This window comes from Aspergillus sclerotioniger (genome assembly GCF_003184525.1).
Source record: "Aspergillus sclerotioniger CBS 115572 chromosome Unknown BO94scaffold_18, whole genome shotgun sequence".
Classification (NCBI taxonomy): domain Eukaryota; kingdom Fungi; phylum Ascomycota; class Eurotiomycetes; order Eurotiales; family Aspergillaceae; genus Aspergillus; species Aspergillus sclerotioniger.
The window spans coordinates 278,285-298,909 of NW_020291008.1; the positions used below are offsets into that span (position 1 = coordinate 278,285).

Genomic DNA, 20,625 nt, shown 5'->3' on the forward strand with positions numbered 1-20,625 from the left:
TGTCTATACTAGAATGCGCTAAACTTAAACAGGACGGACAGATCATCACATCATGCACAACCCATGCTGGAAATCCCCACCTCGTCGGGACTTTTCAACCTCCCCCTTAGTACACCTCAAGGACATATCTCTCCTCGTCCTTCAACTTCTCGATCTCCTTACGAGCATCGACCTTCTTGCCCAGGTTCTTGGCCTCGGTGGTGATGGCCTCTTCCAGCACGGCAGTGACGTCGGGAACGGGCCAGGTGGGACCGCAGAGGTAGAAAGCACCCTCTTCCCGGATGTACGCCTGGATGATTTCGGGCAGGGTCTGGCGCATGCGATCCTGGATATAGATCTTCTCGGGCTGGTCACGAGAGAAGGCACGGCCCAGGACGGTGATAACACCGGCCTCCTGGTAAGCCTCCCACTCCTCACCGTAGCAGTACTCCTCGCGCTGGTGGCGGGAGCCCATGTACAGCAGAACAGCACCAATCTCCTTGCCCTGGGCCTTCTCGAGCGCACGGTGCTGGACGAAGGCACGGAAAGGTGCCAGACCAGTTCCAAGACCAGCCATGATAAGGGGCTGAGTGGACTTGGGAGGCAACTTCATCACACTGGACTTGACACTGACGGTGATCGGGGTGCCGGGCTGGAGTCCGCTCAGGTACCGCGTCGCCAGACCGAAGCGGTCACGGCCAGTGGGGTCCGACCAGGTAACAGCAACGATCATGAGTGCCACGGAGTTGGGGGTCACCTTCTGGCAAGAAGCGATGGAGTACTCACGACGCTTCAGGGGACCGACAATGCGGATCAGGTCGTGGAAGTCAGGGTGAGCCGATGGGTACTGAAGCAGAATATCGGCGAAGGTAACAGTGTCAACCTCGGAACGGCGCTTGAATTCCACAGCACCTTCAGGACCACCCAGGGTGAGAAGATCGGTCTTCTCCTTCTCGTCGGATGCGAACTCTGCAAGAGCTTCGTAGAAGCGCTTGGGCGGGCGACCGAAGATATCGACGTTCTGGACAAGCGCCTGGTAAACAGTGCGGTTCTCCAGCACGGCGGAATCCTCACGGCTGGGCACCTCGACAATATCGTCAGAGTTCAAGCCGTAGAACTGGATGAATTCCTCGACCTCCTTGGGGTCGTTCTCAGCATGGACACCCAGAGCCTCACCGATGTCGTACGTGAGTCCAGAGTCACCCAAGTCGAACTCGATGTGGAAGATGTTACGGTCATAGGTGACGGGGGTCAGTCGTCTGTTTTCCTTCACATGGACAGTGAAGGTCTTGGTGGCGGTCTCAGGGCGCAGGGCATTGCGGGTGCCGTAGGCCTCCTTGAAGGCGAGACCCTTGGCAGCGGCCTGCCAGTCCTTGAGGTACGAAGCAGGCTCGCTCTCTTCCTTGTCGAAGGACACAAAGCTGTTGGGAGAGATGTCCTTGGGAAGCTGAGTAGCCTGCGATCCCTCCTCGGGGGTCTTCCAGGCCTCAGGAACCTCGATCTGGCGGAGCACCTTTTCAAGGTCCTTGCTAACACTCTCCAGAACCTCAGCATTGCCAGCAATAGAGGCCAGTTTCTTGATACCCACACTCTCCTGGGAAGGCAGAGCGACGCGCAAGAAAGCAACCTGGAGGACAGAGGACTCGGGGACGGACTCGCCGGCCACGGAGGGATCGACAAAGTAGAGAGAAATTCCGCGCTCCGCGACGGCCTGTCTGAAGGCCACGGGCAGCTTCTTCTCCAGCTCATCATCCTTGACGCCAGGGGCGTTGACGATGACCTTGCCGTTGTCCTTCACAGAAGCAGCAATGTCGACATCGCCCAACAGCTTGATGTTGCCAACATACGCGGTCTCAGCAGCGGTGATGGCGTACGGAGCATCCACAATCTTCGAGCTCTTGCGGATGTCAACGCGGACGACACCACCCTGAACGAGGTTGTCGTGGGCCTTGCTGGTAGTGACATTGCTTGCGGAGTCAGCAGCCAGGGCCTGTGAAAGAGTTGTGGCGACCTCGCCACCAACGGAGTTGTCGACATCCCAGAAGGTGTATTCCTGCACGGTAGCGGGGTCGAGCAGCTGGAGAGATTCGGACTCGGCACCAGCCTGAACAATTGGCTTCTCGTGGACGAGCTGGAAAGCGGCGGCAGTGTTGATCAGATCCCAGCGTTGAGAGCGGGGGTACTTGATATCGATGCAAGCCGGAGACTGCTCACGATCGGTGGCGAAGGTCAGAGCAGCAAGGACATCTTCGTACAGTGCAGAGCGGACACCCTGCTCCTGCACGGCTTGTTCGGTGGAAACCTGGCCAAGAACACCAACGGTCTTGACAGACTTCGGCAGAACGCGCAAGAACTCCTCCTCAACGAAGGGGCGGTAGACACGGACGTTGATGACACCAACGCGAACGCCATCCTTGGCCAAAGAGCGGGCGATCTGAGCAGTGAGCGACGCCTCGACAGTACCGAAGGCAACCAGAACGGAGACGGGCTCGGCATGGCCGTGGTACTCGAAGAGGCCATAATCAGTGCCGAGCTCACCGTTCAGGGACTGGAGGAGCTCAAGCAGCTTGCCCTGGGTGTCAAGGTGGCGGCTGCGGGAGTCTTCGAGGGTCTTGCGGGCGGCCTCGTAGGTACGAGAGAGGCCAGCCTGGTCGAGGACGTCAATGACGCGGGTCTCTTCCCGGCCGACACGGACACCGTCATAGATGTGGACGGAAGGCAGAACCGATGCGAGGAGGGTGGTCAGCAGGGCCATGTGCTGGGACTCGTGGACAGAGGCACTGGACACCAGACCCAGGCCAAGTTCCTCAGCGAGGGAGAGGGCGGACGCATAGTCGGAGACAAGCCCATCTTCACCGGCATAGTCGACGGCGGCAACGTGGGCGGCGACGGGGCTAGCGACGGAATACAGGAGGGACAGCTGCTCCAAAGCGGCCCGCATGTAGGGCAGAGTGGCGGAGGAGGCGACAATTCCCTGGGGAACGTGACGCTTCTTCAGATCGAAGTCCTGGGAGAAGATGTAACCGAGAGCGATGTTACCAGCACCCTGGCGGGTCTCCATGGCCTTGATCTCAGGAGATTCGCCATTGGCGTTGGTCTCCTGCTTGGACGCCCACTCCCGAAGAGCAGCATCCAAGTCGAAAGACTCGGGGGAGTAGGAGAAGATCTTATCGCTCAGCACATAAGCGACTTGCTGGATAAGCGTCTGGGTAGTGACATAAGTCGGACCGCCGAGGGTCGACAAGGATGGGGATGGGGAGCCCATGGTGTAGGATTCTTGTCTGGGAATCGGGGTTCAGCCAGCCGATACCACCAAGATGAAGACAAGAAAACAAGAGGAGAGGAACAGACGGCACCGGAATGGGGGGGCGATGGGGGGATAAAAAGCCCGTCGCCGCCGCCGCCGCCGTATAGAAAATCCCAGGGGATCTTACCCCATCTGGCTAGTGGCAATCACGCAATTTCTTATCGATAGACCCTGGAGGCGGTGGTTCGGGGCAGAAAATCTCCGCTTTCGGCCTTTCCCCGCATTAGTCAGGCGCACCGCCCCATTGCAGCCTGAGGCATGAATCGCCCTTTCGGACCAAGCGTAATCCGTAGATCCGCTGGTGATAATCATCCGCGATAAGTTCCAAGCTAAACGTCATCCTCCATATTCCTCTCGCTATCCCTGCTCCCTGCCATTAACATATTACTTCGTCCATAACTACCACAATGGCCAACGTCGCTTTAATTGGTTGCACCGGCATGGTGGTAAGTCTTCCCTCCAGCATCATTTCCCCCTCAATCAGCCTCTACCCCCACTCTCACCCCCGGTATTCCAATCGCAATCTAGACGCACTCATTCAGTCCACCACTTCCTATCCTCACATACTCACTACCATTAGGGAAGCCACATCCTCACCTCTCTCCTCGCCAATCCCTCCATCGCTCGCATCGACACCCTCTCCCGCCGCACCCCGCAACCCGCCACCACCGCACCCCAAGAAAAACTCACCACCTTCGTCTCCGACGACACCTCCAAATGGGCACCCCAGCTCTCATCCCTAACCCCACCCCCAGGCATCTTCTTCTCCGCGTTCGGCACCACCCGCGGTGCAGCCGGCGGCTTCGAGAACCAATACAAAGTCGAACATGGCCTGAACGTGGAGCTGGCCCGTGCGGCGCGCGACGCCGGGGCGAAAGTCTACGTGCTGATCTCTTCCGCCGGCGCGGACAAGAACTCCTCGTTCGGGTATCCGCGCATGAAGGGCGAGATTGAGGAGGAGGTGAAGGCGATGGGGTTTGAGAGGACGGTTATTTTGCGTCCCGGGTTGATTTCGGGGGAGAGGCAGGAGAGTCGGCCTGCGGAGGCGGTGGTGAGATACTTTGCGGGATTTGCGGGCAAGATTCATTCGGGGTTGAAGGATGGGTGGGCGCAGGATGCGGATGTTATTGCGAAGGCGGCGGTTAATGCGGGAGTTAAGGCGTTGAATGGGGAGGTTCCGGCGGGGAGTGAGAAGGTTTGGGTGTTGTTTGGGAAGGAGATTATTCAGTATGGGAGGGAGTGAATGAGTGAGTGGTGTGGTGAGGAGTGGTTAGTTGGTGGATAATGTTGTTTGTTTCATGGGTGTGTATAGTATCATGATGGTTTAATACAATTGTTTCCTACTTGTTTAGCATTGGAAAGGGGGACAGTACAAATCGCAACCCGCGATATCCAAGATAAACATCCCCAGCTACCTAACATACACACAACCAAACACCCAACCATCTTCACGAAATACTATTCCCAAACTTAATTAAACACACAGTCTATATACCACAACCCCCCACACATATCCAATTCCCTAACCTCAAACCTTCTTCTTCCAATCCCTCACCTCCCGATTCTTCTGCGTCCACCCCCTCGCACTCGGCCCCTCCTTCTCAACATTATGATCCGGCCCCCCCTCCATCGGCGGCCTCGCATGACTAACATCCTTGTTCCCAGGACTCACATCCAAAGGGTTACTCACTTTCCCCTGCTGCTCTGACTCCTCCTGCGCCGCCTGGACCTCGCTCTCAGGCGACGTCTTGGACGGATCAAACGCTGCGTTGTGGCCGGCGACCTCGCTATCCGTGCCTGTTTGGGAGGTCTCGGATCGTTGCGGGTCGAGGACAGTTCGGTCGCCGGATATTTCTTCGCCCTTTTGCTGATGCGTTGCTTGGAGGGGCGCGATGGTGCGGAAGGTGCGGCGGGCGGGGAGTGATGAGAGGGTTCGAGCTTGGGTGGTGGCTGTGGTGGTGCTCTGGGCCAAGCGGCCGATTGAGGCGAGTTGTTTGAACATGGTGGGGGTTGTCAATTGGCGTGAGGAGAGAGGAAGTGTCTAATTGAGATGATGGCGGCCGTGGTGGTAGGTATGTGGTGATGATGTATATACTTGCGTGCGGTTAGTCGTCAATGAGGTCTTGAGTGGGATTGGAATGGAGGATTTTCACATACAACTTCGAAATCTATCCGTAGAACGAGAATCCAGGCGTAATGTGATACTGAGGAGGAATGATGGACGCTGGATTAGAAAGTCGGAGGGAACTTGGCTGGTGTATTATCATCTTGACGTCATCCATTCTGCCAGGGTGCATCGCGACCACGTGACTTTCGATGTATATCCAAAAGTACCTGCACTCTTCACATGGATTAGACAATGGTCTACAGGGGTTGCAGAAATGCTGAGTGAGACCCGTTACTCAAGCTAAGCGGAGAAAGCAAGACATACAGTACAATGGTTGAGTAACCGAGAAAGTAGTACAAGGAAGTCTGGCCATAACCGACCGCCGCGATGAGAAGGCTCTGGACTCCCTTCCCTAGCCTTGCTATGGAGAGTGCGGCAAGGCAGACTGCATTCTCTACGATCAGACCCAGTCTTCCTAGCCAAAATAGAAACCTTGTGTTCCTCCGTTCGACGTTGAAAAGTACGATGCTGTACTCTTCAGGCCGCCACCGCGAGCGAAAGCAAAAAGAAAAAAGAAGTCAGTTTACAGAATAACTTGCCACGTCAATCATGCTACACGCGGATACCGCCTCGATTGAGTCCAGACTACCGCAGTGCGAGGGCACAGTCTCTGTGCATTCGGTAAAAAGCGCCTGACGCAAGACTCCAGGCCTGCCCTGGCGGTGATCATGCAAAGTCCCAGACTAACGAGAATTGCCTCATGGTTCAGGCTCCAGCGCCGGACGCTGATGGTCTCGCAGACAGGGATGTTTATGGGCCGGGCCACGACTCCGGACAAGAAGGTTGTACCTAAACTGGACGAGAGATTACGCCAGTCGAGACGCATTGATCAGACGTTGTGGTGAGTACGGTGTCAGGAGCAATAACATGTTTGTGCAACATGCAAGGCTGAAGACCGACAACTCGAGGCCCGCAGAGAGATACTTGCAGGTGCCAGGTTGCAGATGCGAGGACCCGCCACAATTCTTCCCTGCTCGAGTCAATAGTCTTGGTGTCTAGGCGTTTTGCGGGCTAGGAATGCAATGACAGGGGTCTTTTTAGCTGCATATCTCACCCGGCCAGTTGAATAATGTCATTGGATAAAGCCCGCTGGCGCCATCGAATATGCTTTCCCAGACCGACCAATCCAAGCCTGTAAGCCGGAAACAGAGGAAAACGCTTTCTCACCTTAAATTTTCGAAAGGTCGTTTGACATATTCCATTTGTTGACTGCAAGAAAAAGAGGTATGCGTAGATGCGCAGAGGGTTTCAGTCACGTTACAGACACGGAACTGAAAATCCCAGTATTCCGGTGCGTGTATGTGGGTCACGAAATTCAATTTCAACGTCGTGAATAGATCGATCGAACTCACAGCAGGAAATGGAAACAAGCCTCTGGGCAGTTGCAGCCCAAAGGCAATTCACCAGTCTTAGGCGTGAATCCAGGACCCTGGCTGGTTGGGTAAAGACAGTTTACCGGCCTTATCGAGACAAATCCTGGTTAGGGAAGTACAGTTGCCACAGGCAAGGCTGGGCCAGAAACATCCGAAGTAAGACAGCTTGCGAGAGGAGCCAGGATGGGTGGCAAATCGCGTTGCAGTACCAGCACGGAGCCCTTCTGGGGTGTCAGAACAGTTGGTTATCGGCGTTGCCTTCTCGTTGCGGCTGTAAGCCAGAACCGATAGTCGCTGAGTTGGCAATCGACATCATTCCATGTTAAAATTCACAGCACACAGAGAACCTAGTCGGGTTGCCCGACGATCCAATGCTGTGATGGGGGACAGACGCACGAAAGAGTTCTATGCAATCAATTCGAAGGATGGCCGGGCAAGCGGAGATTCGGGTACATTGACCCCCTATAGGTCAATGCTGGGAAACTGCAAGGCCGCCTTGCTGAAAGTTCCATGGGTTCTGTACACCATCTTCTGTTCGAGAATTCCCCTCTTCACCACAGGAGACCGAATTTTCGACCACCTCGGCCGCTCGAAGCGTGCCACGTCAGTGAGTCTCCGAACTTTAGTGCAGCTGCATGGGTTCAACAGTAGGTGCACCGTACCACGGTCTGTATCTGCCATGGCTGATGTACAGAAACGAGACCCTATCATATTGACCGAGGGAAGCAGGCAAATGAAGATAAACCCTGCACCTGAGCGGGGGCAAATGCGGGATTATTCGTCTGCAGGTGTGGGAGATCAGCTGAAGAGAATCGGTCCTGAATGAAATATTGAGCTCATCATGCAACTGCATGTCATGTTGACTCCCGAGGTAAATTCCAAGGACGCATTGGACGCCAATGAAGGTCTCCTAGTGACGCGTCTTTCGCCACTAGAGGCAGAAACATTTGGTGCATAGTAGCCAGACGGAAACGTGCGGAGTACACGAGACAGGCATTGGCACGGAGGCCAGATTCCTCCGTGGACGAGCGTTCGGGATACATGGGGAAAGGAACTTGGTAGGGTTGCAACCGTGACGGAACCCTGACCATTTGGGCATGCTAGGTGTCAGCTAAAGGAATGGAATTAAAAAAAAAGAAAAGAAAAGAGCCACTAGGCAGAGGTTTCCCAGATGGATTCTCCTCTCGGCCCAAAGCCCGTATCGGAGCTTATGCCACTAGGCTTGTTCGCGTGTGGACTAATTGGTTGTGAGTGAGTAGCCACAAGGCAATGATGGTAAGGCATCTAACAAACCAGACTAAGTGACCATGGCAATGACCACACTGGCCCTGCAAGACGGAACCGTGCTTTTCCCCCTCCTCTAAGTTGTAACGCTAGGTTTCTCTTGGATGGGGAGAGAGGAAAAAAGGTTTCGACGGTGAGACGGACGGCATGACAGCTGGCACGAAGTGAAAAAAAGCGGTTTTATTTTTTCTCATGCAGGAGCTTTGATTCAGTAAGCGTGATGCCTGTTTCGTTCTCGAAGGACGACTCCATACGCACTGAAGACGCATAGAGGAAGCGGGGATGATCGTTGGAGCAACCACGGCTGCAATGACAATCCTAGCCAGCAGGACAAAACCCGTCGATATCAAATGAGGGATTTTCTGGTGCTCAACTTGGACCAGGAGAAATGATACTGCCACGACAGCAACACGCATGCATCCGTGAAGCATCCACTGACTACAAGTGACCGGAATAGGAAGGTTGTGGATAAGTTGTGTCTCCACTGCTGGGTATTCCAGCATAGCCAACCGGAAAAGCACTGGATGAAAGTGATGTGAAAGCGGTAGTAGTCGATAAGCCATCGTATGTTGAGGGGGGTTGATCGGCAGCTGACAGGCATAGTACGGGAGATTCTTTGGCATGGAAGCTTCTTGCGAAACATAAATAGGACCCCCGCCTTCCAGTCGATAGATTCTGGATCATTATCCGTTTCAGACTCAGCTTCTTCAAGAAGAATCGCAAGAGATAAAGCATCGTTCTTGGACAATAGTGTTTCATTTCAAAACGACCATCAACCTTCCATAGGCATCGTGCAAGCTCAGCCTATCAAACATCTGCAGCGCGGCAGGAGCATTTGGCAGAGCCAATAGAACATAGGTTAGCCAAGTGAAACAAGGAACTGCATTAGCAACAAGTGAGTTTGATCATGACTTGATGAGACATTAGCTGACGGGTATGATAGGGATGTGTTTCTACAACCAGAAGCGATTTGCATGCGGAGACTGGAGCTGGACAAGTTTTGCTCACCGCTGCAATTATGAGTACCGCACTGGAGAGACCTGCGGTATGCGACTCGTCAACGTGACCGAGTTTGAAACGACACAATGCCGCCTCTGCGAAAAGATCGAGACCAAGTATCGGCGGCGAAGCGCCGAGACGGAACGGTTGAACCGTTGGAAACGGGAGGGAGGCACTCTCGTAGCATCCATGGAACGCTCACAAAAACTCATCGGAGAACTCGAAAAAGAAATCCGCCAACTGCTACGAGAGCGTGACGATAGAAGGAAGGCACTGACATGAAGCAAACGTCAAGGACTTTGAAGCCATGCGTTGGGCCACTTGCTGTTATTTTTCGTTTGTGCTTAGGATTCCCTCTTCGGTTCTGTCTTTCGGTTTCAAATCGTGTTCCTGGTTGTAAATTCTATGTCTCACAAAGGGTGTGTCACTTTGCTCCTTTATTTCGGAATTTTCTTTTTTTTTTCTATGTGGTCATCGAATCGGACATGTTTCTTCAGGCTGGACCCGCGCAATGGTTGGAGGATAGCCCTGGATCAAAAAGTCTGCTGTCGAGAAAGTATGAGATCCAATGAAATGGTTTCATTCCCGCAAATCTGGCAACTTCATACGGTGTCCGCGAGAAGGAGTTCCACATCATAAGCGCCTATGTTCCTGACGAGCGGCTCGCCAGAACAAGGATGAGACCAGGCCCCAATGGCAATTGGGGGACATGTAGGAGCCATTGTGAGAAGAGAACTTCGGATCCGAAGGCTATCAGTCCATGGTCCGTACCAATAGCCAAGCTATCTTGGTAGACTGCTTGTACCCTGGTTGGTGATCGCAGATGCTGGTGAGTCGAGAGAATCGTGATAGGGATCTGGACTTGGAGAATGGCAGGTACCCCGCGTTTCGGCGACCCACCGCACGTGACACCCCCTCCACCGCCGACTAGTGTGAGTCCCTCTGCTGGCTTGCGTTTTCTCATCGACAATCTTTTCAAGTCAAGCCAACACTGACGTGCCTTGATTTCATTTGGGTGGTTTATTTCTCATTATGGAGCGACCCGAGGGTAGACATACATTTCCCCCATCCCCACGTTCACAACCTGTTCCTTGACACGGCCGATGAATGCTCGAAAAAAGTCCGGCGAGTTGAGAGCGAAGGGGCATACCATAGCTTGTCGATTCGTGGCAATGTGATAGTGTTGCAAGCAAGGCACTGGGTTGCTTTTTGGGGCTTCCTCTATATATAGGACCTTCACAGTCTCATCAAAGTTCCGAAACATTCAGCATTTGTTCAAGCGCCCAGGGTGCTCGAGGGTGGTTGAAGACTACGTGGACCATTCATGTCCCAAGATCAGGAACGGGGTTGGGCAACTTTGGTCGACAGACGCGAGGGAGAACATGCACTGAATTGTCCGATGCTCAATTCGACATCGCTGCTTGCCACGTCACCCGTGAACAACGTCAGTTATGCTTCAAATGCAGCTGTCGGGGTTTACCCGCTTCGTGAGTATTTCCGGCAGCCTGCCTTAATAGCTTACATATATGAGATGAGGACCGTAGGAAATTTACATCATATAATCTTTGGGCATCAACTTCGCCGAAAACACGTTGGATTATCTGATCAAGTAGCGGAATGGGGTCGTTTTCTCATTTATTTAATCTCGCCAGCCTCGGGCTCGTCATCAACCTTGGCCAATCCATGCTCTTTCAGGAGAGCATTGATCTCGTCGGCATTCCACAGATGGTGGTAGATCTTGCCTTCCGGCGTTCTGCCCACCGTAGCGAATTCAACTGGAGGAGCCAACGCATTAGCGTATGTCACGGGACAGTAGTATAGGTGGTACCTATGCCTGCAGTAACGAGGGAAAAAGTGTTCGGTAGACTTACTCTTCTCACTGCTCAGCTTGGTCGAGTCCATTGTCTTGCTCAGGACCTTGACAGCCATGGCGCAAGCTTCCTTCAGGTCACAGTCCTCCTTGTAATCTTGCTTCAACAGACTCTGAGCGCTTGCGTTGTTTGCTCCCACGCTGGTTGCTTTCCAGCCACCATAGTTACCACTGGGGTTGCTCTGGTACAACTGGAACTCCCGAAGAGGGTCATAGCCTGCGTAGATGAACGACACACCGAATGGACGGAGACCACCATGCTGGGTATATCCTTGCTTCAGATCGCACAGACGGCGGACAAGTTGCTCGCAAGGGATCTCTTCGTTGTAGGTGAGAAGATACCGCTGGGCGGCCTGTCGGGCATAATTGATAAGGATGTTCGCGTCTGCCGTCATACCAGCAACCGCACAAATCATGTTGCTGCCCAAGTATTAGCTATGAGACACACAGGACACTGATGATTTGTTGGGGCTGAGATGCATACTCGTTCAGTGTGTAGAGCTTCTCCGCAGATGTGTCCTGCTCCAGCAGTTTGCTAGTGACCTTCTTCTCTGCCGCGAGGACGATTCCATCCTTGGCCAAGATACCGAGGGCGGTACCGGCGTGCGAGATGGCTTCTAACGCATATTCAACCTGGTAGAGTCGACCTTCGGGGGAAAAGATGGTTGTCTGTCGAAGGACGTCATCGGATCAGCTAGAGCTCCAGGGAACGGGAATTGGGGAATAGGCATACCCTGGAATCGTATCTCCGTGACATCTTGAATGTAACTTGGAAACGGAGTAAAATATGGAGGAACGCTCTGGTTGAGGAAAAGTGACGAGGGAAGGGAAGATTGGAGATGGGGAATGAGTGCCGGGGCAAGCTGTGCAGGAAGGTCGGCTGAGCTCCCGATGAGTGACCAGGCAACTTCGCCCTGGCGCGTCCACCACCCACAACTAAGGCTCCGGGCTGACCGTCAGCCCGCCAAGCTCGGACCACTCCGAACTCTCATTGCGAAGCTCGCTGCCGGCGCAAACCCGCTCCGGAATTCTTCCCCCCAAACGACACCCTGTGAGCTGTAACACGATTGGCGCTTGATCGAAAACCCTGCGCGCAATCTGCCAGTTTCTTTTGAATCACAATGCTCAGGTCCACCTATATCCCACCCCCTCCGTTACCGCCAGGATGGACCGAACATAAAGCTCCTACAGGTTTGTTTTCCAGAATTCCTGTCTTCTTTGGGACTGTCTCTCTAATTAATTCTAGGTCATCTGTATTACTACAACTCTCAGACCAAACAATCCACCTATACCAGACCTCAAGCGGCTCCCGTACAACCTCCCCCATCTGCACCGGCACCGGTACCCACGAACAATGCGCCATTTCTGACGCCGGATACACTCCCTCCTTTCTCCTCGACACCATATGCCCCTCATGGGTTTGGGTATGGCGCTGCATCTCATGGAGCGTCACATGACGGTCAGTCTCGCGGAGGGTTTCGTGGTGGAAGAGGATACCATGACCGCAAGCACCGGGGACCAGAAGATCGACCAAAAACGAAACACGATATCCCAGGATGTGCCCCATGGGTACTCGTGAAGACTAAATTGGGGAGGAGATTTGTCCATAATCCAGAATCAAATGAGAGTTTCTGGAAGATTCCCCCGGAGATCTTGGTGGGAGTAGTCGAGTACGATCGCTTGGAGAGAGAGGCCAAAGAAAGGAAGGCGCGGGGTGAAGAGATGGAAGATGTCGCGAAACAAGAACCTGAACCTGCACCCGTGACTTCCGCTCAACAAAAGCCTGAAGAAGTGGGAACCGAGGCTGCTGTGGAGGCTGGAGAAGAAAGCGACGAGTATGAAGAAGTAGAAGTCACTGATTCCGAGGGCGAAGAAGAACAACCTTTCAAGCGACCGAGGACCGATGGAGGAGATGAGCAACAGCAAGCCATGGAATTTACGGAAGAAGATATGGAATATCAATTGGCAGCGATGGGAGAAGAATACGGTCTCGACCCCGGGGAGTATGGCGAACCCGGAGAAGACGAATGGGAAGAGGGTGCAGAAGGGCTTCCCCTGACGGAGGATGATGCCACGGCTCTGTTCCGGGATCTCCTCGATGACTATCACATCAATCCATTCTCCACGTGGGAGAAGATCATCGAAGAAGGTCGCATCATTGATGATACCCGCTACACTGTGCTCCCGAACATGAAGACACGTCGTGAGGTATGGTCCAACTGGACTCGTGACCGCATCCAAGACATCAGAGAGCGCAAAGCGAAGCAAGAAAAGAAGGATCCGCGCATAAAATACCTGGCCTTCCTCCAGGAACACGCTACCCCCAAGCTATATTGGCCCGAGTTCAAGCGGAAGTACAGAAAGGAGCCGGAAATGAAGGACTCGCAACTCTCGGATAAGGATCGAGAAAAGTACTACCGTGACCTGGTTTCTCGGCTGAAGCAGTCGGAGAGCACACGGAAGTCGGACCTTTCAGCACTACTCAAATCTGTGCCACTACACGAACTGAATCGATCGTCCAACCTGGAAGCACTCCCTTCCGCTATCATTACCGATCTCAGATATATTGCGCTTGCGCCCAGAACGCGTGACCCGCTTATTGAAACCTACATCTCCACCTTGCCTCCTGCGCCGGAAAGCGACATGACCGCCGAAGAAAGAGAAGAACTAGACAAGAGGAAGGTGGAACGCGACAGGCGCGAAAAGGCGCTGGCCGAACGAGAGAAACAGGTTCAAGAGGACAAACGAAAGCAACGGGGTGAGCTTGTCCGTAGTAAACACCTTTTAAAGGAAGGTGAGGCGGAGATTGAGGAAGCTATGCGAGTCAATAAGGGAGGGCTCCGAAGCTATATAGAAGCGGAAGATCAGTCTTCGAAGGGCGAAGGCGAGAACGCCGGTCAACAGCCATGAAAATCCGAGGCAGGCAGCCCGTGCGATCTATAGAAAGCATACTGACGATTGCAAATGACTGTAAAAAATACATGCTTAATCCTTTGTGGTTGATCTGGTTTACATTCTCGCCCGTAGGGACCATCAAGACAAATTTAGGGTACAATATGCCGCTCCCCCATCGTAAACACAACCCGAGACACCGCCCACGCTGTCAAAAGTGTACTGTGGCCCATTAAGAGAATTAATAGCACTGCCTTGTGATTTCACATCCGTATTGCTTATTGGGTATCACTGTAAGTTAGAAAAGTCCGCGACCTCCCTCGTATGTAATGACGCCTTTTTGTTCCCCACGCCCGAACCTTAGCCGCGTAAATTCATTTGGCTCCCCAAGTATTCCAATCATCGTCGTAATCGTCATCGTCGTCGTCGTCATCTTCATCGTCATTAGTTTCCTCAGCGGCGGGATTTTGTTGGTCTTCTGACGGGGTGACGGCCGAAGGAGATTCGTCCATTTTGTGCACATCTGCATCTTCCACGGTCTTTAATTTCCTCAACTCTTCCCGCATGTGCTTCAGACGCCTGACTCGTTCCTCTAATTGCTCCATTTCATCGAGTTCGTCTTCCATAAATCGCGCCGCATCTTCCCGCTCGCCTTCCGCCTCAGCCTCGCGGCTTTTCTTGATCGCTTCGCTTTCTTTGCGCTGTTGCGCGGCCAATTCTTCTGCGGATACGGGTGCTGCTGATATAGTCGCTGCTGCCTCAAGTGCAGCAGGCCTGTGTGGCATGCGTGTGGGGGCCGCGACTTCGCGCTCGAACGCAGCCCATTCATCTTCATCGATGACCTCGGTGGTCGCGGCGGACGGTTCGAAGGCTACAAGGGGAGTGTCTGGTGGTTGTACAGTCGGTTCAGCAGATTGCTGCTCGTGTGCGGTGTCCGATGGAAGCTGCGGTCCGGCGACATCTTGCTCCGATCCCTCTATCTCATCCTCCTCCTCGATAGCTCGTGCACTGGGTGGCTGTACGGTGTGTGCAGTCGGCTGACCAGATGGCGCGCTTGCCGGTTTCATCCTCTTGCGCATCGAATCATCTGCCGGGTCTACCTTTCGCTTTTTGGTCACACGGTTCCCGGCGCTCCCTGCCTGGGATGAGCCCTTGCGGGCGGCGAGCTCACTGCGAAGTAATGATCGAACATCTGCCATGATCTGCACTGAGTAAGGTGTGGATGCAAAAGATTATTGATATTGATTAAAAGCGAATTCTAGACAACACTTCAACTTGGGTAAGGGTAGAGGGATCGTGGAAAAGTAAAACAGTCTATGTGGGGATCTGGAGAAGCTTTCGAGGGCGCCGAAAAATAGACGCGACGAGAAGGAGCCAGACGGCGCCTGCCAAGCCGTTTCCGCGGAGCCGCAGTCACGTGTTCCTCATGACTCAGCATCCCGAATCCAACCGCAACAACCTCTCCTCTCTTCTCACCATCTGTCTTCTTCTTCATCCCCCTGCGCCCCCGTTGCCCGTCGCTGGACGCCTTCCTCATTTCCAGTTCGCCCTCCGAGACCCTTTCGCGAAATCCTCCATCGTTCACGGTCGATTCACTCGCGGCAAGCCGCTCAGGCTCTGCGCAGTCTTCACGCGACCCCGCCCACGCCAAGCATTCACGCTGCGCGCGACAGCATTCAACGAGACTCAACACCACATTGGGTCATACCACTGGCGACTACGCGCTGTCTCTAAATAAAATCGCTGGACCTGCGAGGACAAAGTGATACCTGTGTGGACCGGGCAAACAGGGCCACTTTCCAGTGCCTCCCTCTGTGTATTACTTTAGCCCTTCTGATGCCGTAGAACGAGATTTGGGTGGCGTGCGCAATCCTTTTCCTGGGCCTTTTTTATTCAGACCTTACCCCCGAACATCGCGCCGTAGAAATTTGAATCCCTGCCATCAACTATATACTTCCATCATGGCCGGTAAGCTATCGTATACCAAAGTCTTGCGACCAGTGTCAGGCCACACGTGGTGTGGCGAACTGGAAGCACGATTAACTTCTGTCGGGCAGGAAGCTAACTACCATCTCAGATGAACCAAGACGCTCCGGTCGCTCGACCAAAGGTCAGCACAAAAACCTCGACATGATCACCGAGACGCCCGCGAAAAAGACGAAGGCCAAAGCTCAGCCGAAAGAAAAGCCCCCGAAACCCTCCATCGAACCGACGCCAGCTCCTAGCGAGGAAGAAGAGATCATTCGATGCATCTGCGGTGAATACGAAGAGGAGGAGGATGTTGAAAGAGACATGATCTGCTGTGATCGGTGCTCTGCCTGGCAACACAATGATTGTATGGGCCTGACATACGCGAAGGGTGAGGAGCCCGACGAGTATTTCTGTGAGCAGTGCAAGCCGGAGAATCACCAGGTTCTGCTACAAAAAATCGCGCTTGGTGAAAAGCCTTGGGAAGATGCGGCCGAGAAGAGACGCAAGGAAGCCGAGGAAAAGAAGGCATCCCGTCGCAGAAAGAGCAAGAAAGGTGGCCGAAGAGGCAGACCGAGCGAGCCCAAGTCAAGGGAGCCCAAGGTCAGCGAACCTAAGATCAGTGAACCTAAGGCCAGCGAACCCAGAGCGAGCGAACCCAGGGTCAGTGAAACAAAGGCCAGCGAACACAAGGCTAGTGAGCCTAAGACGAGTGAACCCAAGGCCAGCGAACCCGAGGCTAGCGAACCCAAGGCGAGTGAGCCCAGGGCCAGCGAACCTAGGGCCAGTACACCCAAGGCCAGTGCACACAAGGTCAGTGAAGCCAAGGCCAGCGAACTGAAAGCCAACGAACCCAAGGCCAACGAGCCTCAGGCCATTGAACCCAAGGCCAGCGAGCCCGAGACGATCGAACCCGAGACGAGTGAACCCAAGGCTAGTGAGCGTAAGACCAGCGAGTCTAAGACGGAGACAATCACACCAGCTCGTGCAGCAACCTCATCGACACCTGCCCCAGCATCCACTGTTTCGTCCGTTGTTCCTATCGCACCATCTCCAGCAACGACTGCAACACCAGTCCCTGAGAAAAACGGTCATGTTCCGGAGCCGCAATCGACAAGCGCTCAGAAGCGCAAGTTCGATGAGCACCAAGAGGTGCAAGCCCCTGAACCGGTGAGTTTTTGATGTCCTCGTGTTCTTGATATACTTTTGCTGACATGGGCCGTACAAGGGACCGAAATCAAAGCAGCAGAAGATGTCGCCCCCAGTGGCTACGCCTACTGTCAAACCGACTCAAGTGAAGAACGAGCCTAGTGCTCAACCTCCCCGGAAAGGCTCTGGCGGAGGAACAGCGGTCGCTGATCTTACGCACGCCACACGGAAGAGCGTTGCTAAAGCTCTGATCAACTTATTTGGGGGTCTGAGTTCTGATGCCCAAAAGGAGGGATCTTTCAAACTCCCTGAAGGGTCCCAATGGAAATCGGCGGAGGAATATGCTCGGCAACTCGCTCTCTCGATCGAGAGTGCTATGTATCAGAATATATGCGGAGGAACTGGGGATCCCTCAGAGGCGTATAGGACCCATATGCGGACGATCTTATTTAACGTAAAGAAGAACCCTTCTCTACGGGACCGTCTGCTCGTAGGTAGTTTACTTCCTGATACCCTCTCTAAGATGAGCTCCGAAGACATGGCCAGTGAGGAACTTCAGCAAAAGAATGCTGAGATCAAGCGGGAAGCCGAACGGCAGCATATCATCGTGCAGGACCAAGGGCCTCGCATTAGACGGACCCATAAGGGTGAAGAGTTGGTTGAAGACGATAACCACCTGGTCGCCAGCGAACCCGTCTTCTCGACGGCCGCCACGCGACGAAATTTGGCTGATGCAGATGGCCAGAGCCCGACGAGTGCTGGGCCTGATACCGATGGCCCTCGCAAGCCCTCGACGGCGCAGGACGTTGATACCAAGATGACTGACAGCGTCACCACTCACCATGACCACTTCCCCGCGCGGGCCCATTCCCCTGGAGGCACCAGCCACGAGCAGGTGTTCCCAGAAGTCTCCGCTCATATTCGTGAGCAGCTGCCAACAGCCAGGGCTCAGGCCGATGCCGAGATCGATCAGCTTTTGCGCGATGACGAGCCCGACTCGCCGCCCTACTCGCCCAAGGAATTCCACGATGAAGGGTCCATTTGGCATGGCACGGTCGTCATGAACCCTATTGCGGAGTTTTCTTCCTTTGCAAGGCATGTTGGAGGAGCGGACCTCAGTGGAAGGATCCCCTGGAGCCAGCTTGCTCCGTCGACGCTACTGATTGACGGACGAATCGATATCCAACTAGCCAGCAACTACCTCTGCGGTCTGCGCTTCAGTTCCTCGACTGACGTGACCGTCATCTCTATCAGCCGTCCCGATTCACCCAAAGAACGGGCTGGCTTTGACAAGTTGTTCAGTTACTTCCAGGATCGCAAGAGATACGGCGTGGTAGGCATGCATCCACTGCCCGCTGTCAAGGACACCTACCTTATTCCTATCGAAGCTGGCTCCACCAAGAAGCCCGACTTTATCGAGCTTCTTGAAAACAACGCCCTCGAAGACCCAACACCAGAGCGGGTTCTCCTCGTGGTCTTTGCCGTCAAGACGGGCGATTCGAACCCCCCATCAGTTCAGCCTCCATCACACATTCCGAGCCAGGAGCCCGGTTCCTCTGCTAGTCCGCTGACCGTGGTTGCTGCAACGCCTCAGCAGCCCCATTTTATGACTCCTGGACCGCCGCATGCGTCCCAGTTTACCCCCACCCCGGCGTCGTCATATGACGGGGCTTCTCAGACGCATAATCCTTATGGAGAACAAGCTCAGCCGCAACAACCTCCCCCACCAGCCCCCCAGTTCGCACAATATCAACCTCCCGCGCAGCTCAACCAAACCCCTCTCACCGGACTCGCTGCAGCAGTGCAAGTGCTGGGTCCTCAATCCAACTCTCCTGCTATCCAGCAGCTCCTGCACCAAGCTCCCAATGCAGATGTCTCCCAGTTGAGCGTGATCCGGGATATTCTTCTACGACGGCCAGAAGCCGGCTCGGATTATAAGATGTTGATGGATGAGTTGCTGATAGCAACCACGACCAACGGTCACGGTCCACAGCAGAATGCAAGGTAGAGGTGGGGATTCATCACTGCTGTACAGTACATCTTCTTCTCCGATATCTTCGCTTTCATTTGCTTGCAGGTTATCTTTGGGTTTGGTGTAATTCTCACTGATATTCCCATGTGCTGGGAACGGTTTAAAAGGGTATTGGCGATCACGGGACTTTGCAGCTTTCTTTTCTTTTTTCTTCTTTTTTCGCTTCCAGAAACGCGGGCTTTGTGAACCCAGCGAGCTGTGGTTTCAACATCGGGGATTTGTTGCCTTTTCTTATCTTCTTTTTCTTTTCATCTATTTCCTTTCATCTCCCTTTCTTTTCGCATGCTGTTTACCATGCGTTGAGTTTGTATGTCAAAATGAACGTCATCCAATATATTATTTTTCTACATGAATACCAATGTGTTGAACAATGCGGAATATCTACTCTTGGGAAATTGGCTCAGTAGTATGACTGGCGTGGGAATGAGCAACTGCGTAGACTCGGTATGTATTTATTATCTTTTTGATCCGTGACATCCTAGAGGTGGTAGTAAGAGAAACGCCTGCGCTATGCAAATCCAGACAGAATACAGCATTATAGAATAAACTCCAACAATAGACGCTCGTCACGATTACCAGCGAGGGCCACGCTTCTTATAACCACCACCGCCGCCATACCGAGGACCGCGTCCACCACCAGACCGTCCACCCCAACCACCATCGTCATCATCGTGGTGACGAACCGGCGGAGGCCGTCCCTTGAGTTCCTCGCTAAGCTTCTTAAACGTCTTGCGCATGTCCGAGTACCCCATGTGCATCTTTCCGAAGAAATGGTCCGCCAACCGACGATCATTGTCGAGACGACTCAGGTACGCGCCGCAAACATCACACACTTGTAGCTTCTGGTGACCCGATGGACCGGAGGTATCTTGGAGGTTCTTCAATTCCCGTTCACACGTTTCCTTCTGGTGCTTGGCGGTGCGGATCTTGTGCAGTTCGTTCAGGGCTTGCGCGACAGAGCCGGTTTCACCTAGCACTGAGACCTCCAGGAGACCTGAATTGATCGTTTTCGTCAGATCGGAGATTTGTTTCAGCTATATGCCACACGACTGAGATTAGTCCATGTCTGCGCGTCAATTTGCAAGTGAGGGGATTCTTACCAGGTTGTTTGTCTGTCGGATCTCGTCCGGGGTCTTTTCCAACCGCCGTTGAGCGGAGTCAATACGTCGGTCACAGTCGTCAATATACTTTTGCATATCGCGCATATAGTCGTAGTCGAAACCCCACTTGGCCTTCTCCGCTGCCGAGGCGGTCTCATACTCCGTCTTCAATCCTTCACTGTGCACTTTCGGGCATTGACCCAGGTCCTGCTTGGTATTGGTGAAGAGGTCGTGTGGACAGGTACCGACGAGATACGAGCGACAGACTTTCGGGTCGGTGATTTGGAGCTGCGCATTGCGAGAGGGCGCGCCGGTACCTATGAGCTGGTCCGCTAGAGAAAGAATTGGATTAGCTACTGTCTGGAGCTCTGGAGCTGGTGGGACGGAGCAACTTACCTCCCATGAGCTGCTCGAGCAGCTTTCTCTGTTCGGCCGCCATGATGGGATGATGCCAGGGCAAGAATGGAGGGTGGGGGAGCAAGAATGGTCAGGGCGTAAATGAGGG

General features: G+C 53.7%; 11 protein-coding genes across 11 annotated transcripts; 5 read left to right on the top strand and 6 right to left on the bottom strand.

The window, feature by feature from the left end:
- Positions 1-99: 99 nt before the first annotated feature.
- BO94DRAFT_536416 (sulfite reductase subunit alpha) lies at positions 100-3,346 on the bottom strand. Its single transcript, XM_025612014.1, has one exon. It carries the CDS (start codon positions 3,242-3,244, stop codon positions 107-109), a length of 3,138 nt encoding a protein of 1,045 aa, XP_025466198.1. The 5' UTR covers positions 3,245-3,346; the 3' UTR covers positions 100-106.
- Positions 3,347-3,662: 316 nt separating this feature from the next.
- Positions 3,663-4,529, top strand: BO94DRAFT_519260 (uncharacterized protein; the record flags this gene model as incomplete). Its single annotated transcript, XM_025610064.1, has 2 exons — positions 3,663-3,732; positions 3,867-4,529. Exons 1-2 carry the CDS (start codon positions 3,694-3,696, stop codon positions 4,527-4,529), a joined length of 702 nt encoding a protein of 233 aa, XP_025466199.1. The 5' UTR covers positions 3,663-3,693.
- On the bottom strand, positions 4,528-5,534 carry BO94DRAFT_113460 (uncharacterized protein). Its single transcript, XM_025605523.1, has one exon. The coding sequence runs from the start codon at positions 5,286-5,288 to the stop codon at positions 4,815-4,817; it is 474 nt and encodes a 157-aa protein (XP_025466200.1). The 5' UTR covers positions 5,289-5,534; the 3' UTR covers positions 4,528-4,814.
- Positions 5,535-8,030: 2,496 nt separating this feature from the next.
- Positions 8,031-8,845, bottom strand: BO94DRAFT_113428 (uncharacterized protein). Its single transcript, XM_025605522.1, has 3 exons — positions 8,369-8,845; positions 8,120-8,311; positions 8,031-8,063 (listed from the first exon to the last, which is right to left on the bottom strand). The coding sequence occupies exons 1-2, from the start codon at positions 8,731-8,733 to the stop codon at positions 8,200-8,202; spliced, it is 477 nt and encodes a 158-aa protein (XP_025466201.1). The 5' UTR covers positions 8,734-8,845; the 3' UTR covers positions 8,031-8,063; positions 8,120-8,199.
- A 206-nt stretch (positions 8,846-9,051) lies between these two features.
- Positions 9,052-9,631, top strand: BO94DRAFT_536418 (uncharacterized protein). Its single transcript, XM_025612015.1, has one exon. The coding sequence runs from the start codon at positions 9,056-9,058 to the stop codon at positions 9,389-9,391; it is 336 nt and encodes a 111-aa protein (XP_025466202.1). The 5' UTR covers positions 9,052-9,055; the 3' UTR covers positions 9,392-9,631.
- A 1,113-nt stretch (positions 9,632-10,744) lies between these two features.
- Positions 10,745-11,736, bottom strand: pre9 (proteasome core particle subunit alpha 3; the record flags this gene model as incomplete). The annotated part of the gene is made up of 4 exons (XM_025608273.1): positions 10,745-10,884; positions 10,981-11,399; positions 11,464-11,648; positions 11,713-11,736. The coding sequence occupies 4 exons, from the start codon at positions 11,734-11,736 to the stop codon at positions 10,745-10,747; spliced, it is 768 nt and encodes a 255-aa protein (XP_025466203.1).
- A 283-nt stretch (positions 11,737-12,019) lies between these two features.
- BO94DRAFT_536422 (FF domain protein) lies at positions 12,020-13,964 on the top strand. The gene is made up of 2 exons (XM_025612016.1): positions 12,020-12,170; positions 12,226-13,964. Exons 1-2 carry the CDS (start codon positions 12,101-12,103, stop codon positions 13,887-13,889), a joined length of 1,734 nt encoding a protein of 577 aa, XP_025466204.1. The 5' UTR covers positions 12,020-12,100; the 3' UTR covers positions 13,890-13,964.
- Positions 13,965-14,067: 103 nt separating this feature from the next.
- BO94DRAFT_113565 (uncharacterized protein) lies at positions 14,068-15,309 on the bottom strand. The gene has a single exon (XM_025605524.1). The coding sequence runs from the start codon at positions 15,068-15,070 to the stop codon at positions 14,246-14,248; it is 825 nt and encodes a 274-aa protein (XP_025466205.1). The 5' UTR covers positions 15,071-15,309; the 3' UTR covers positions 14,068-14,245.
- BO94DRAFT_586790 (uncharacterized protein) lies at positions 15,298-15,609 on the top strand (the record flags this gene model as incomplete). Its single annotated transcript, XM_025615779.1, has 1 exon — positions 15,298-15,609. One exon carries the CDS (start codon positions 15,298-15,300, stop codon positions 15,607-15,609), a length of 312 nt encoding a protein of 103 aa, XP_025466206.1.
- BO94DRAFT_566888 (putative PHD finger domain protein) lies at positions 15,367-19,381 on the top strand. The gene is made up of 3 exons (XM_025614587.1): positions 15,367-15,839; positions 15,949-17,009; positions 17,068-19,381. The coding sequence occupies exons 1-3, from the start codon at positions 15,833-15,835 to the stop codon at positions 18,994-18,996; spliced, it is 2,997 nt and encodes a 998-aa protein (XP_025466207.1). The 5' UTR covers positions 15,367-15,832; the 3' UTR covers positions 18,997-19,381.
- A 70-nt stretch (positions 19,382-19,451) lies between these two features.
- On the bottom strand, positions 19,452-20,607 carry BO94DRAFT_625327 (LUC7 domain-containing protein). Its single transcript, XM_025617272.1, has 3 exons — positions 20,517-20,607; positions 20,121-20,452; positions 19,452-20,054 (listed from the first exon to the last, which is right to left on the bottom strand). The coding sequence occupies exons 1-3, from the start codon at positions 20,557-20,559 to the stop codon at positions 19,593-19,595; spliced, it is 837 nt and encodes a 278-aa protein (XP_025466208.1). The 5' UTR covers positions 20,560-20,607; the 3' UTR covers positions 19,452-19,592.
- Positions 20,608-20,625: the final 18 nt, after the last annotated feature.

What these genes read in the sequence shown, in the direction of transcription:
- BO94DRAFT_536416 (XM_025612014.1), bottom strand. Translation starts at nt 3,244, where the DNA reads ATGGGCTCCCCATCCCCATCCTTGTCGACCCTCGGCGGTCCGACTTAT.
- BO94DRAFT_113428 (XM_025605522.1), bottom strand. Translation starts at nt 8,733, where the DNA reads ATGCCAAAGAATCTCCCGTACTATGCCTGTCAGCTGCCGATCAACCCC. An exon ending in GCTTCCTCTATGCGTCTTCA is followed by an intron (nt 8,312 to 8,368) that starts GTGCGTATGGAG and finishes ACTGAATCAAAG; the next exon opens with CTCCTGCATGAGAAAAAATA.
- BO94DRAFT_625327 (XM_025617272.1), bottom strand. Translation starts at nt 20,559, where the DNA reads ATGGCGGCCGAACAGAGAAAGCTGCTCGAGCAGCTCATGGGAG. An exon ending in GCTCGAGCAGCTCATGGGAG is followed by an intron (nt 20,453 to 20,516) that starts GTAAGTTGCTCC and finishes TTCTTTCTCTAG; the next exon opens with CGGACCAGCTCATAGGTACC. An exon ending in TCCGACAGACAAACAACCTG is followed by an intron (nt 20,055 to 20,120) that starts GTAAGAATCCCC and finishes TGTGGCATATAG; the next exon opens with CTGAAACAAATCTCCGATCT.
- BO94DRAFT_113460 (XM_025605523.1), bottom strand. Translation starts at nt 5,288, where the DNA reads ATGTTCAAACAACTCGCCTCAATCGGCCGCTTGGCCCAGAGCACCACC.
- BO94DRAFT_536418 (XM_025612015.1), top strand. Translation starts at nt 9,056, where the DNA reads ATGTGTTTCTACAACCAGAAGCGATTTGCATGCGGAGACTGGAGCTGG.
- BO94DRAFT_536422 (XM_025612016.1), top strand. Translation starts at nt 12,101, where the DNA reads ATGCTCAGGTCCACCTATATCCCACCCCCTCCGTTACCGCCAGGATGG. An exon ending in CGAACATAAAGCTCCTACAG is followed by an intron (nt 12,171 to 12,225) that starts GTTTGTTTTCCA and finishes AATTAATTCTAG; the next exon opens with GTCATCTGTATTACTACAAC.
- BO94DRAFT_113565 (XM_025605524.1), bottom strand. Translation starts at nt 15,070, where the DNA reads ATGGCAGATGTTCGATCATTACTTCGCAGTGAGCTCGCCGCCCGCAAG.
- BO94DRAFT_566888 (XM_025614587.1), top strand. An exon ending in AGGTGCAAGCCCCTGAACCG is followed by an intron (nt 17,010 to 17,067) that starts GTGAGTTTTTGA and finishes GGGCCGTACAAG; the next exon opens with GGACCGAAATCAAAGCAGCA.